This window comes from Osmia bicornis, unplaced genomic scaffold (assembly GCF_907164935.1).
Source record: "Osmia bicornis bicornis unplaced genomic scaffold, iOsmBic2.1, whole genome shotgun sequence".
In the NCBI taxonomy this organism is placed as follows: Eukaryota; Metazoa; Arthropoda; class Insecta; order Hymenoptera; family Megachilidae; genus Osmia; species Osmia bicornis.
Genome location: NW_025791113.1, coordinates 324,976 through 340,539, shown reverse-complemented (window position 1 = coordinate 340,539; position 15,564 = coordinate 324,976). Strand labels below are relative to the sequence as shown.

Genomic DNA, 15,564 nt, shown 5'->3' with positions numbered 1-15,564 from the left:
CCCTCTCGTTGCCTGGGATACCAGCGTGCCCTGGTACCCATAACAGCTTAACTCTGTTGTTCAGAGATAGCTGTCTCAAAGTCAGTGCACAGTCCCTGACTAGCTTCGACCCAATTTCCACTATGTGGAGGGCTCTGAGCGCGGCCAGGCTATCACTGCATATGTAAATGTGTTTGCCTGAGTGGGCCCTCTCCAGATTATATTTGGCGCAGGCCCAGATGGCAAACATTTCTGCTTGGAAGACCGTAACGTGGTGGCCCAGCTTGTGGGTCATTTCGACCCTTGGGCTCTCCCCCGCTACCCCGGCTCCGGTGCCAGATTCGGTCTTGGAGCCGTCTGTGAACCAGACCAGTCCCCCCGGAGTCAGGATGCCGTTACGGTCTTCCAGCCATTTCTCCTTTTCTGGTATGATTATGTCGTATTCTTGTCTGAAGAAGTACTCCGTCTTGCAGCGGTCATCACCGCGGGTCAGAATTAATTCCGATCCCGGATCCCTGAGGATCTCGGTGTGCCCGCCGTTCGCCGGGGACCATCCTACAGCTTGGTGGAGGTGGATGGCCGCTCTCCAAGCCGTTGCCATCACTGTTAAATGGGGTGGCTTGATGTCAAGCAGCGCACCCATTGCCATGGTAGGCGTAGTGGGGAGCGCACCTGTTATCCCCAGCAACGCTATTCGGTATATTCTTCCTATAGCTCTTCTGTGTGCTCCCCTCTTCATGGAGGTCCACCACACAATCGAGGCATACGTTATGATTGGTTCAAGGATGGCCTGGTATATCCACCTGACCACTCTTGGTTTGAGTCCCCATGTGGGGCCAAACATTCTACGGCAGGCCCAGTAGGTGCTAATTGCTTTCTGGGTCTGCCTGTTCACATGGTTCTTCCAGGTGAGTTTTTTGTCTAGTGTTACTCCTAGATATTTAACCTCATCTGTGAGTTGTAGTTGCGTCCCAAAAAGGTGAGGAGTCTTGAAATAAAAGCGTCGTCTTCTTGTGAATAGGACCAACTCCGTTTTGCTCGGGTTTACTGAGAGCGAGTGTGATCGACACCAGGATTCCACGAGTGTGATAACCTTTTGCAACCTCTTCGCTAAATCCAGCGGGTGTCTGCCTCTGACCATGATCGTAAGGTCATCGGCGTAACCCTGAACCTCGGAGCATTCTGTGGTGAGTATACGTATGAGTTCACCAACCACAAGGGTCCACAGCAGGGGGGACAGGACTCCTCCCTGCGGGCAGCCCCTCACGACGTCAGCCCTCCCCGTCTCCTCTCCCAGGCTTCCTGTGACTGTTCTGTTCGTCAGCATATTGTGGATCCACCTTACGACGGCGTCCTTAATGTTGTATCTCATCGCGGCTTCCTGTATAGCATCGTGAGGGGTGTTGTCAAACGCCCCCTCGATGTCGAGGAAGATGCATAGAGCTGATTCACCATTCGACAATGCTCCTTCGATTGAACCTACCAAGTTGTGAAGTGCCGTCTCGGTGGATTTGCCGTTTTGATAGGCGTGTTGAGAGGCGTGCAGCGGTTTGCTGGTCAGAACCTCGTCTCTGATGTACCTATCAACCAGCCTTTCCAACGTTTTAAGCAGGAAAGAGGTGAGGCTGATGGGTCTGTACAACTTAGCAAGGTCTTAGTTGTCCCTCCCTAGTTTCGGGATGAACACTACCTTGGAGTATCTCCAGGCTTTGGGTACATAGCCCTTCGCTAGGCAGGATTTGAAGATCTGGCCCAGGCGCCTGTACAGGTCCTCTCCACCCTCCTGAAGGAGTGCTGGGAAGATCCCGTCAGTGCCTGGGCTCTTGAATCTTTTGAAGGAGCCGATAGCCCACCTAACCCTGTCCGTGTTTATCACCTTCTCAACTATTCTCCAGTCTTCTGGCGCAGGGTCGGTGCGTGCGGTATTGCTACGGCGCCGCTCCCGATCCTCTGCTACTGAGCCTGGGAAATGTGTTTGAATAAGGTGTTCTAGTGTTTCTCTGTGGTTGTTCGTCAGACTTCCATTTGGTAGTCTGAGGCGATCCAACCTTGGTGAGGGGCCTATCGTGAAGACCTTCCTTAACCTGGCAATTACAGGCAGTGCCTCGGTTTCTTTGCAGAAGGACTTCCAGGCCGTCCTCTTACTGGTTCTTATTAACTTTTTGTAAGCTTGCTGGGACTTTTTGTAGTTGTCCCAAGCTAGCTCCGTTTTGGCCTTCATGGCTTTGTTCAGTAGTTTACGGGTGTCCTTCCTGGCTTGGTCCAATTTCTAGTTCCACCAGGGGACCCTTTTGCTACTGTTTCTAATTTTGGCCGGGCAGGCAGCCTCGTAGGCTTGAGTAATGGCGGAGCTCAGTTGTTCCACCACTTGCTCAATTTCGCCTACGGCCCTGAGACGCTGGCAGTTCCCCTTCAGCCTCCCCTCCAGGCCCTCTCTATAGAGTTCCAAGTTGGTGGCCTTTGGGTTCCTGTAAGCTTCACCAGTGCCGCCTTCCCTGTTGCCTGTTAGTTTGAAAGTGATCAGGCGATGGTCCGAGAGCGGGCTCTTGTCCCTTACCTGCCAGTGTTTGATGACCTGTATCACCTTGGCGGAGCCCAGGGTCAGATCAATCACCTCCTGTCTGCGGGAGGTACCAAAGGTGGGGGAGGAGCCTATGTTAAGGATCTCCAAGCCCGTGGTGGCGAGGTACTCCAGCAGTGCTGTGCCTCTGCCGTTGGTATTTGTGCTGCCCCATACGGTGTGGTGCGAGTTGGCATCGCAACCAATCACCAGGTGCAGACCGTTGTCAGCACAGTGAGCTATCAGGGCCCTGAGTTCCCTCGTAGGTGGAAGTTCCTCAGAGTCGTACGGCAGGTACGCCGAGCATACCACCAGCTCTGACGTGTTCCCACCGAGGTTAAGTTTGACCTTAACCGCTGAAAGGTCAGCTGTACAGAATTCGTTGAGTTTCAGGGCCGCTATCTCCTTCTTGACGTAGATGCAGGCCCTGGGCCTTGTGGATGTGGCGTCGTAGTAGAGTGAGCCGCACCCCATGTTTAGCCGTCCTACGCGTTCCTTGTGGATCCAAGGTTCTTGTATGAGGGCTATATCTGTCTGCCCCATGGTTAGGCGGCACAGGAGAATATCCGTTGCCGCCTTGCAATGTGGCAGGTTGATCTGCGAGAACCTGGTACCATCTGGCACCTTGTTGGTGCCAGATTTGGTCCGGTCTCGCTTAGTCGACGTAGGTGGAGTTGGTTCCTCGCCGGGGCCCATTCCACCTACTTGTGAGGGGGGCCCCTGCCGGGGCCTGTCCCTCTTTTACCCCTGGTGCCGGTCTTCAGGGTGTGTGTTAGGGTGCGCTGATTCCCCTTCTGCACACCCAGAAGCCCGGTCCTTTTGGTTGCCTCCGCCGTGGTCGGCGGGTCAAACTTCCCCTTGACATTCCTGTCTTGGGGATGCTCCCATTGTGCGGAGGCTGCGTGTCGGCGACCTTCGGTCCTTGCGATGGTCCGGCGGCCGCCAACTGTGTGTTGTTGTCTCGTGGTGGGGCAGGTTGGGTGGCATCAGTGTGGGGGATGGGGGTCCCCGAGGGTGCCGCTGTCGACGCCCTGGGTTCCCCTTCATCCTTGTCCACCCCGCTTGCCACCTCCTTCCTCGTCTCCGACCCCGAGGCTGATTGTCCCGGATTGCCGCTTGTCGAAGCTTGACTTTTTCTGGGGTCCTCCGTGGTCCCGGCAGGTCCCTCTCTGAATAGGGCCCTGCGCAGTCCCACGTGGACTTCAAAGCCTTGCTTCTCGATGCGGCTGTGTGATATTGGGTCAACCCCCAGGACGAGAGTGACCGAATTTGGTCCCTCTCTCCTGCTCCACACTCACCAAAGGTTTGTGCGGAGCCCTGGGTTTTGACCCTCCATCAGTCTAAGTAGGGCCTCCGTCGCCACCGGAGGGCCGGGGATGACTGTCACCATCCTCTTTAGCCTTGGGAGGTGCCGACCATCCAACACCAGGAGGTGCGCTCCCTCCCAAGACCTGATTTTGGTGGCAGTAGCCCTCAGCCACTGCACCGCTCCGGTGACCGGACAGGTCACAAGAAGCAGGCCTCCCCCGAACCGGCACTCGTCGAATCGCGGTATGGTGCTCCCCTTTTGGAGCCCACACAGCATCCCGACGATCGCCTGCTCGACGGCGGAAGCCTGCGCCTCAGTCAGGGTCGACTCCGGGTAGTTGGCCGGCGCGATTGCCAGCCTTCTCTCCGTCGTCAACGCCTCCCTGAAGCATATCGGCGAAGGGAAAATTCTTTGCCTTTTCTTGGCGCAAGGCTGGGTATTTGGGGATATGTATGGTCGGGTCCTTTTGAGCCTCTTGCCCTCCATAGCTCCCTTACCGCCCGCCTGCGACGTCTTTGCGCGGGGTTTCCCGATTACCGGGCCTCCTCTCACAACGGCCGTCGCAGGGGCCATCCCAGCCTTGCTTATGTTCTCAGCGGTGGCCGACCCGCCTGAGGTCCCTGGTTGCGCTGAGCGCGCCCTACGGGCCCTCTTCTTGGCGGCCCCGCTGAGCCTTACCTTCTTCCATGCTCCCGGGTCTTTTTCCGGGATTTCTCCCTGGTCGGCCCTGGTCGCACCGGCGGAAGGCTCTTCGTTGAGGGTGAGCATGTCTAAAGCCGGCAAGGTTGTAACCTCGCCTGCCACGGACATGCTCTCCCCAGAACCGCCCGTCAGTGGTGTATCGGAGGCGGTCCCCAAGATTGGGTCCCTTTCCTCCTCAACCAGCCCGCTTCCGGGTGGGTTCGTGTTTGTGTTTGTGTTTGTTGTTTTGTCCGTGTCCATGTTCGTTTCCGTGTTCGTGTCCATGTTTGTCTGCGTGTTGTTATTGTTTTTTCTTAAGTTTTTGTCATTGTCCATGTTTGTCCCACGAGTAGTTGGGAAGTATGGGTCCACCCCTGCAGAGCTCGCTTACAGGGGTAAGGCTCGATACAATGGGGGGACGCCTGGTACCCCAAGGGCATCGTTCGTGACACCTTTACCCCGGTGCAATCCAGCTCTCGGCACGATTACTCACACCTTAGCGTGGGGAGCTAGTCCGCGACAGGGCTTTAGTTCCCCTATGAGGGTTTTTTGGGCCCTCAGGGGTCCCTTATAGCTCCCGTTGGCCGGGGAACTCCGTAGGCACACATTTTCCGTATCCCGGTCACCAGAGGCGTCCCGTTCTACGGTACTCGGGGCTCAGCCTGGATCGACCGGAGGTCGTCCTGGTTCCCCGCACCCCTTTCGGGGGTTGGGGAACTCCGAGAATATTCATCTTAAATATTCTAATTCATTTAATATTAAAATTAATAAATTTAAAACTACAAAAAAATTCTATTCTAATTCAAACATTAAAAAATATTTATTAATTATTATTATTATTATAAAAATTGAAATTATTAAAATTAAAAAATATATTTTTAAAATAACTTAAACTTTATAGTTTTAAAATAAAACATTAATTTTGTAAATTAATAGTGAATATTTTTCTAAAGTCTAATTTCAAAATAACTTATAAATATCTTTAATTCCCAAAATTAAAATTTTAAATTTAAACTATATTTTGTTAATGTTAATGTTAATTTCAAAAATTCTATTTATATTCATAAATTTATTTATTATTACCAATATTTTATTACTTTCATCTTTACATCCTATTACCATCTTATTTCATTTTATTATATTAACTTTACTCGGAGTTGCCCGATCCTCGCAAGGGGCGAGGGGGACTAGGTCGACCTCGGTCGCACCAGGCTGAGCCCCAACCGGGCGCGTCTCCAGGTGGCGGATAGGAGGACGACCGAGGCTTTAAGCGGACCCCTCGAACCGCGGAACGGCTCGCACACGGGTGACCGGGCTACGGAACGTGGCTTATCTGTGGAGGGCACCGGCCAACGGGAGCTATAAGGGACCCCACGGAGTAAAACTCTTCGGTGGGCACCTAAGGCCCCGTCGCGGACGTGCTCCCCAAGCTAAGGTGGAAGCCATCGTGCCGAGAGCTGGATGGCACCGGGGTAATGGTGTCTCGAACGATGCCCTTGGGGTACCAGCGGTCTCCATTGTATTTTAGCCTTACCCACGTAAGCAGGCTCTGCGAGGGTGGACCACCCTTTCCTGTTCACTCGTGGGATACACATGGAAACACACACAGACAAAAACACAAATACAAACATTGATGCCACAGGCATGCAAAAGGGGGGGGGGAGCTCTCGGAAGAGGGACGCCTTACCAAGGGGGAGGAGCTCTCAAAAGAGGGACCTCTCGACATGGAGGAGGAGCTCTCGAAAGAGGGACCTCCTACAAAGGGGGAGGAGCTCTCGGAAGAGGGACCTACCATTACGGGGAGCTCGGATGTCAGGGTGAAGGGAACAGCCTCGGACGTCGCAGCACTCGCTGCGGCGACTGAGGCTGGGCTCTCGCTGACGGACGGCCCAAAGCAAGGGACAGACGAGGGCGTAGGAAGTGATGCAGTGTCCTCGCCTACCTCACCGGAGAAGAGGAGGGGATCGCGCCGCTGCGGGACAGCCAAGAAGAGGGCTCGAAGGGTCAAGTTGGCCGACGGGACCTCCTTGGAGGCACCGCGCGGAGCGACCACCTCCTCGAATCCAGTATCGGGGGACGGAACGGGCCCAAATCGTGGGTACGTCGCCAAACCGGGAAATGCTAGTGGTTTAGGAAAGGGAAAAGGAGCCGCGGGCCACAAAAGGGCACGACCGGCGGATGGCTCCCCAACCGACCACCAGGCGAAAAGGGGCAAGATCTTCCGTGCCCCGTCCAGTTTCAGGGAGGCGCTCGTGGCTGGCAGGAAGGTGGCAATCGTACCCTCAGGCTACCCCGAGGCCACCCTGACGACGGAGCAGGGGGATCTGGTGCTAAAAACCCTCGAAACGGAATTGGACGCCATACCAGCTGGTAAAGCGGTCCCCCGTTTCGAGGGAAATAAGCTTGAACAGGGGATAATATGGGTCACCTGTTCGGACGAGAAGGCCAGGGAATGGCTGAGGAGTACAGTGGGCAGGGTGAGGCCATGGGAAGGCGCCGCTCTCCAATTATTCGAGAGAGAGTGCCTTCCTAGGCTTCATAAGCTCATAACGGTCATCCCTGGACCACCTGCGGAGACGGGTCTAATTCTGAACCGTCTCAGGAGACAGAACCCGGGTCTCAACACCCAACACTGGAGGGTGTGGGACCGGAAGGAGGAAAAAAGGTCAGTCCAACTGGTCATTGGAGTGGAGAATGAATCCCTCCAGACCCTCAAAAGCTGGGGCTACGTGGCGCACGTTGGGCTAGGCAGGGTGCTCTTTAGAGAGCCCCGTGCAAGGACCGACGTGGGCCGCAAGGAACCAGCGGCAAAAGAGCGCCCAGTTAAGGAGGGCAACTCTAAGACCGCGATGGCCCAGGCGAGTGGGGGGGACTGCGGGACCCGAGACACAGAGGCACCATCCACGTCTACGGGCACCAAGGTCGCCCCTCCCGCGACTGTGGCCTCGGGATCTGGAGCGCCCGACAAGACCACGGAGACAGCCGGAAAGACCGCGGAGGCGGTAGAAGGGGTGAAGAGCCCGGTCTTAATGACGGGGACCAAAATCCCGGGACCGGAGGCATCAAGGGCCTCACAGAGGGAAAGAGGCGGCCAAGGGCCCTCCGGGAAGGGATCAAGGGGCAGGCCTCTGAAAGCCCACGCAATCGGAAAGGTGGGTCTGTCGAAGACCCGGAGTGGGGTCCAAAGGACCATCACTACGGGCCTCCGTGCGGACAGAGGAAAGGGGAGCGCCATGGGTGCCCCCCAACCTAAGCGCGGAGCTAAAAGATGGGCCGACCACAGGGCACACCAGGCGCAGGCGCGAAATACACGAGAGGAGATGACACTGCAGTTCCCATGACTGCAGGTTGTCTCTCCATCTCGCAGATAAACTTGCAGCACTGCAAAGCGGCCACGGACCTGCTCCGTTGGCGACTTGCGGCGCAGCACACAGATATACATAAATATACGGATATAGCCCTGATACAAGAACCCTGGTTAATCCAAGGGCAAGTAGGGGGGCTAGATCTGACACAAGGCTCCATCTTCCGTGGAGACCTGGAGGCTGGACCCAGGGCATGCGTGTACGCAAAAAGGGGGCTCGGGGCAACGAAACTGGCAGAATTCTGCGCAAGAGACGAAGCCGCAGTTCTACTCCCAGCGGGGGTGGGAGGTAGCAGGGCGAACCTGGTGGTTTGCTCGACCTACCTGCCCTATGACTCTGAGTGGCCCCCGCCCACGAGGGAACTCAGAGAGCTGGCGGACTACTGCAAGGTCAAGGGGCTGCAACTAGTGATTGGGTGCGACGCAAATGCACACCATATCGTCTGGGGCAGCAGCGATATAAACAAAAGAGGCGAGGCATTACTAGAATACCTCGCAACCACGGATCTGGAGATTCTAAACAGAGGTTCCAGTCCAACGTTTGTCACCTCCCGGCGACAGAAGGTGCTTGATATCACGCTGGGCTTCGCAAAGGCGGCCCAAGCCATACAGGATTGGCGTGTGGAAAATGAGGCTACGCTCTCTGACCACAAGCTAATCACCTTCAAGCTAAAGACGGATGCAGACCTAAGGGCCTCGGAAACATACAGGAACCCCAGGGCGACCTGCTGGCCTCAATACCGTGAGAGCCTAGAGGGAGAGCTCAGAGGGCACTGCGTGAAACCGAGGACCACGAAGGGGATCGAGATGGAGGTCGCAAGACTGCAGACCTCGATCATCAGCTCCTACGAAAGATCATGCCCGTTAAAGCAAAGAAGAGAAAGCAGAAGGGTTCCCTGGTGGAACAATGAACTGAATAAGCTCAGAGCCAGGGCCCGGAAGCTTCTGAAGAAGGCGATGAAGACAAATACCGTAGAAGCTTGGGACTCGTATATAGAGGCCCAGAAGGCCAAAAAAACGATCAGGGTATTCAAAAGCAGGACCTGGAAAAACTTCTGCCAAGAAACCGAGGCCCTACCGCTGGTAGCTAGGCTTCGGAAGGTATTTGTATCCGGGCCTCCACAAAAACCGGAAGGTCAAAAACTTCCCAATGGAGGAGTCACAGTTGACTCCCTGCAGATGTTGAGGCATCCTGTGGAGACGCACTTCCCAGGCTCGGAACTGATACCGGAGGAACTGTTCCAGAAGGAACAGGCACCTCTCAGGAACAGCGCACGGGACTGGGAACTGGCCTCAAAGGTGGTCACGATAGACAGATTAAGATGGGCTATAAACTCATTTAGTAGGTACAAAAGCCCGGGTGTGGACGGGATCTTCCCGGCTCTTCTTCAGGAAGCCGGAGAGGACCTGTTGAGGCAGCTATGTAAGATATACAGAGCATGCCTAGCACTGGGCTATGTACGGCTTCAATGGAGAATAGCCAGGGTGGTCTTCCTGCCTAAGCCAGGCAGAAGTGGCTACGATACGGCGAAATCCTTCAGGCCAATCAGCCTAACATCCTTTCTACTAAAAACTTTAGAAAGGCTAGTTGATAGGCACATCAGAGAGCATGCACTGGCAGAAAGGCCAATACACGCCTCCCAGCATGCGTACCAGTCGGGCAAATCCGTGGAGACGGCGCTCCACCACCTTGTAAGGGAGGTGGAAGAGGCCCTATCCCAGGGGCAGTCCGTCGTGAGTATCTTCATAGACATAGAAGGGGCTTTCGACAGCACATCCTTCGATGTGAGGAATGAAGCAGCAAGAAGCTTCGGGATTGACGACAGTCTGGTCACCTGGATCGACAATGTGCTACGAACCAGGACTATAATAACCTCCTCTGATGGGTCTTTGTTGAGGGCACGCACCGCAAGGGGTTGCCCGCAGGGGGGAGTCCTGTCTCCCCTGCTGTGGACCCTTGTGGTAGACGGGCTACTCCGCAGGCTCAGCGAGGAAGGTTTTCTGGTGATAGGGTATGCGGACGACATCTGCATATCGGTTAGAAGCAGACACCGGCACTATATAGCGAGAAGACTGCAAGAAGCACTCATACTCGTGCAAAAATGGTGCCTACCCCATAAACTCATGGTAAATCCTACCAAGACGGAGATGGTACTGTTTTCGAGGAAAAGGTGCTTTGAATTCAAGGCCCCCTCACTGTTCGGGGTGGAGATTAGTCTATCCACCTCAGCGAAATATCTAGGGGCCACCCTAGATATGAAGCTAAACTAGAAACTCCACATCGAAAAGCAGGCACAAAAGGCAATCGCAACTTACTGGGCCTGCAGGAGGATGTTGGGAACTACGTGGGGACTAAAACCAAAAATGGTCAGGTGGATATACACCGCAATCTTGGTACCCCAAGTAACATATGCCTCTGTTGTATGGTGGACCTCTATGAGGAAACAATGCAACAGGAGGCACCTGGAGAAGATCCACCGCCTAGCATTGCTCGGGATGTCTGGGGCCTTCCGCACCACACCGACAATGGCAACGGGGGCACTCATGGACCTAGCACCACCACATATCATGGTAGAAGCAGGAGCTAGGAGCACAGCCGTAAGACTATTCCTAGCAGGCAAATGGAAGATGGCGTCAACGGGCCACGCGTCTATCCTTAGGGAATTCAGGGAACCAGGAGGGGCCTTAACTCTAGGGGGAGACGCGTGCGACCCGACATACCATTTTAACAACAGCTTCCGGGTAAACATCCCATGCAAGGAAGCGTGGGAAGCAAACCGGGAGGAACTCCTCACTCCGGGAGGGCTGATATGGTATACGGACGGCTCCAAAACCAAGACGGGTACCGGAGCAGGAATCTGGGGGGAGAGGCCCAGGGCAGAGATAGCAATGTCCCTGGACCCACACGTATCCATCCTTCAAGCGGAAGTGTTTGCCATATGTACCTGTGCCAAGCTGTGCTTGGAACGGGACTATAGGGACAAGCACATCTACATCTGTAGTGACAGTAAGGCTGCGCTTGAGTCCCTACGTGCTACCACAGTGCGATCCATGCTGGTACAAGACTGCACGGACATGTTGGAATGGCTGGTTAATAACAATAACCGCGTCAACCTAATCTGGGTACCTGGACATGCAGGTATCCCGGGAAACGAGAAGGCGAATATGCTGGCAAGGGAAGGAGCTAGAAGGCCCGGCCCAGACACAGCATACCGCATAGGTGTCGACATAGGGACGGTAAAGGAGATGGTGAGGGAGTAGGCGTGTACCCACACCCACCTGACCTGGAGCAGTACTCATGGAATGAGACACACTAAGGCCATGTTCAAAGGGCCATCGTCAAGGCTAGGCAAGACTGTGAGTCGCCTAGACAGAAACCAATTGCGTTTACTCGTGGGGCTCATTACTGGGCACTGGTATACGAGGAAACACTTGATGCACCTAGGAACCGGCAGCGAACCAAGGTGCCCCAGATGTGGAGAGGAGGATGAGACTCCTATCCACCTGATATGGCGTTGTAGAGGACTGGAGGCCCTAAAGCGATCCAGTTTTGGGGCTGCCACCCTTGACGACGCACGTATAGAGGACATTGGAGTGGGAAGGCTTCTGGGCTTTGCCAAAGAGGCCGGCCTACACAATACACCTCAATTTTAGTACTGCCCACAGGGGCTCGGGCACAATGGTCCCGGGAGGACTGAGTGCCCGGAAACTGCGCAGTAATAATAATAATAATATATTCAATTTAACTTCTTCCACATTAATTTTTATAAATTTAAATAATTCTTTATATTCTATTATAATTACAATCTCATTAATTGGAGGAATAATAATTATATTTAATTATTTTGTTAGTTTAATTAACAATGAAAATTCTAAAATAAAATTTTTTGAATTAATTACTTCAATTAATTTTTTTTATATTTCCTTTATTATAATTATTTATTTTACCTATTGAATACCAACTTTTTTTTACAGAAAATATAATTCTAAATAAATGATCACTAAAAATTCAAAATATTTATTTTTATCCAATAAATTACTTAACTATTATAATAATTTTATTTTTATTAATTTGTTTAACTCTATCCTTTAAAATATCTACAGTTAAAATAATCCTCCTTCGTAAAATTAAAATTTAATGAAAAATAAATATTTTAAAATTTTTAAACCTAATAAATTTCTCAATATTATTTATTCATCATTTAATATTCATCCTACACCAGTTAATATTAATTTTCTATGAAATTTTGTTTCTATTTTAGGAATTCTTTTATTAATTCAAATTATCTCAGGTTTTATTTTATCTATACATTATTGTCCAAATATCAATTATGCATTCGATAGAATTATTCATATTATGAAAAATGTTAATTCTGGATGAATATTTCGTTATATTCATTTAAATGGAGCTTCATTTTATTTTCTTTGTATATATGTACATATTAGACGAAACATAGAACTTCCGTTTCCGGTGACTGTATGCATGGTCAGTGTGAAAGTTGTGCAGAGGTTTTCAGTGTTGAGTAGCGGAATTATAGAAGTGAAAAGGTGGTGAGGGAGAGTAGTGGATAGAGTTTGCAAGGTGCTGTTGTGTGAGTAGAAAAAGTAGTGAAGGGAGTAAGCAGTTGAGGAAGAAAATTAAGTGGGAGTATAGTAGGGTTAGGGTTAGCAGCGTGCACGTGGGTAGGAAGGATAGGTGGCGGGTGAGTGGTGCTGAGCGACAGTGGCGGCGTGTGGTGGAGAGCGCGGGAAATACGTAGGGCGCGCGAAAGTTTAAAGTAGTTTGGGGTAGGCTAGGCAGTAAGGAATTCTGGGGAAGGAGATGGACGGAGATTCAATCGAGACAGGGAGGGCAGGGAATGATGAAATGGAGGGGAGCAAAGTCGAGGAAGGGAGAAAAAGGGGAAGACCGACAAAGGTGGAGTCGTTGAGTAGGGGGAGGAAGGGGAGTTTCGGGAATATAGAAGATATGTTAAGTAAAGGGAAAAGAAAAGAGACGGGTATGGAGGAGGAGAAAGATAGTGGGGAGGAAGAGGAGATTTTTAAAAGAAGTAGAAAAGTGGAGAGAACTCCAGAAAAGTTGGGAATAGAGAAATTGGAGTTAGAGAGAATGTTAAAAGAGATGAGGGAGGGGATGAGAAAAGATATTGGGGAGGATATAAAGAAATTAGGGAAGGAAATGGAAGAAGGGAGAGAGGAACTGGTAAAACAGCTAAGTGAGTTGAGGGAGAGTTGGGAAAAAGAAAGGGTAGAATTATTGGGGAAGATAGAGGTGTTAGAAAAGAAAGTAGAAAGGCTGGAACGAAAGGAGAAAGAGAGTCAAGGATTGGGGGGAAACGAGGAGGGGAAGATAGAGTTAGAGAGGAAAAGGAGGGAATTAGTAATAAGAGTAGACAAAAAGGAGAGGGTAGAGAGAAGAAGAAATATAATAGTAAAAGGAGTGAAGGTGGATGGAAAGGAGGATAAAAAAGTTATAGAAGAGATATGGGAGATAATAGGGGTGAAAGAAAGAATAGAAGAAGTAAAAAGGGTGGGCAGGGTGAATAGGGAAGGAAGAAGTATGATGCTAGTGAAGATGGAGGGAATGGAGGGGAAGAGGAAAGTAATGATGGCAAAGAGGGAATTAAAAGGGCGACACGAAAGAATAGAAGATGATTTGACGACGGAGGAGAGAAGGGCGAGATGGAAGATAGAGCGGGAAGCTGAAAGGGAGAGGAGGGAGGGAAAGAGAGTACAAATAGGATATATGAGGATGTGGGTAAACAATAGAGTGAGAAGATGGGATGAAATAGAGGAGAAATGGATAGAGGATCAGGGATACGAGTAAAGAGGGGTACAAAACAGAGAGGAGAGGAGGAGGAGTGTGTGAAAAGAAGAGTAGAAGGAAGGATAGGAGAGAATAGGAGCATGTACAAGGTGGCTTTCTGGAATGTGGCTGGTTTGAAGAATAAAGACAGGGGGGTTTGGGAGGGAATCAGAGAATGGGATGTAGTGATTATGTGTGAAACGTGGATGGGCAGAAGGGAATGGGAGATAGTGAAAGGAAGGGCGACGAAAGGGTATGTTTGGGAAGTACAATATGCAGAGAGGAGAGGAAAGAAGGGAAGAGCGATGGGAGGGATGATCATCGGAGTGAAGGAAGGAATTAGAATGGAGAAGGATGAAAAGGAAGGGGAGGAAGAGGGAATAGTAGCACGAAAAGTATGGCTAGGGAAGGATGTATGGAAAATAATAGGAGTGTATGTGAATAAAGATCTGGAGAGGAAGATAGGAAGGCTGAGGGAATGGATGGAGGAAAAGGAGAGGGGGGTAAGGGTCATAACAGGTGGAGATTTTAATGCTAGGACGGGTGGACAAGGAGGTAGAATACAAGAAGAGGGGGAAAGAGAAGAAGAGTTTAGAAGATCGAAGGACAAGAAAGTGAATGGAGAGGGAAAGAGATTGTGTGAGTTTGCGGGAGAGCTGGGGTGGCAGATAATGAATGGGGACATAAAAGGCGACGAAGAAGGAGAATTTACGTACACAGGAAACGGGGAATCGGTGATAGATTATGTAATAGGTAATGGGGAGACGAGGGAAAAAGTGGATAGGGTGGTAGTAGAGGGGAAAGTGGACTCGGATCACCAACCAGTGGTGGTATGGATAGAAGGACGAAAAAGGGAAGAAAGAAAGAATAAGGGGAAGGGAAGAGGGGGGAGAAGGAGAAAAGGGTGGTGGACAGAAGAAAGAAGGGAGGAATTTGCGAAGAAGTATGGGGATGGGGAGGGTGAGGGAAAGGAAATAGTTGAAGAATGGGGAGATATAAAGAGAAAAATAATAGGGGTGTTAGAAAGGATGGAGAAGAAGAAGAAGAAAAAGGAAGGGAAAGGGTGGTGGGATGAGGAGTGTAGGGAGATGAAGAAAGAGGTTGAAGAGGAATTGAAAACATGGAAAAGAGAAGGGGGAAGTGGGGAAAAATTTAGGAGGGCGAGAAATAAACTAGGCGCGTTGTGCAAAGAGAAGAAGAGAAGGGAAAAAGAGAGATGGGAGAAAGAGATAGAAGGGGTAAGAACAGAGGGAGAGGAATGGAAGATTGTCAATAGAGGAAGAAAGCGGAGGAAGAGAGTGAATGAGGAGATTGAGATAGAAGTGTGGGACAACTACTTTAGAGGTGTATTAGGGGGAGTTAATTGGAGGGTTAGAGGTGAGGAGGGAAGAAGGGGAGAGGAGGATGAAGAGGAAGAATTGAGTAGAGAGGAAGTATGGGCAGTAATAAAAAGGTTGAAAGAGGGGAAAGCAACAGGAGAGGACGGGATTCCGAATGAAGTATGGAAGTATGGAGGGGAAATAGTAAGAGAGAGAATGTGGGAAATTTGTAATAGGGTATGGAGAGGAAAGGGTTGGCCAGAAGACTGGTCGGAGGGGGTGGTAGTGCCCATAGTTAAGAAAGGAGAAGGAGAAAAGGTACAGGATTATAGAGGGGTGACGTTGACGCAGACGGCGTATAAAATATATGCAGCAGTGTTAGCAGAAAGGCTAAGAAAAGAGATAGAGGAGAAAGGGGCACTTCCCCCAAACCAGACAGGATTTAGGAAGGGAATGGGGACAATGGATAACAGCTATGTACTTAATTATTTGATAAATAGACAGTTAGCTAAAAAGGGAGGGAAGATGCTGGTGCTATTTGTGGAT

The 15,564-nt window shown here is 51.0% G+C and overlaps 2 protein-coding genes across 2 annotated transcripts; one reads left to right on the top strand and one right to left on the bottom strand.

Moving 5' to 3' along the window:
• Positions 1 to 2,248: 2,248 nt before the first annotated feature.
• On the bottom strand, positions 2,249 to 3,235 carry LOC114881513. The gene has a single exon (XM_029198325.1). The coding sequence runs from the start codon at positions 3,233 to 3,235 to the stop codon at positions 2,249 to 2,251; it is 987 nt and encodes a 328-aa protein (XP_029054158.1).
• Positions 3,236 to 10,257: 7,022 nt separating this feature from the next.
• LOC114881514 lies at positions 10,258 to 11,154 on the top strand. Its single transcript, XM_029198326.2, has one exon. The coding sequence runs from the start codon at positions 10,258 to 10,260 to the stop codon at positions 11,152 to 11,154; it is 897 nt and encodes a 298-aa protein (XP_029054159.2).
• Positions 11,155 to 15,564: the final 4,410 nt, after the last annotated feature.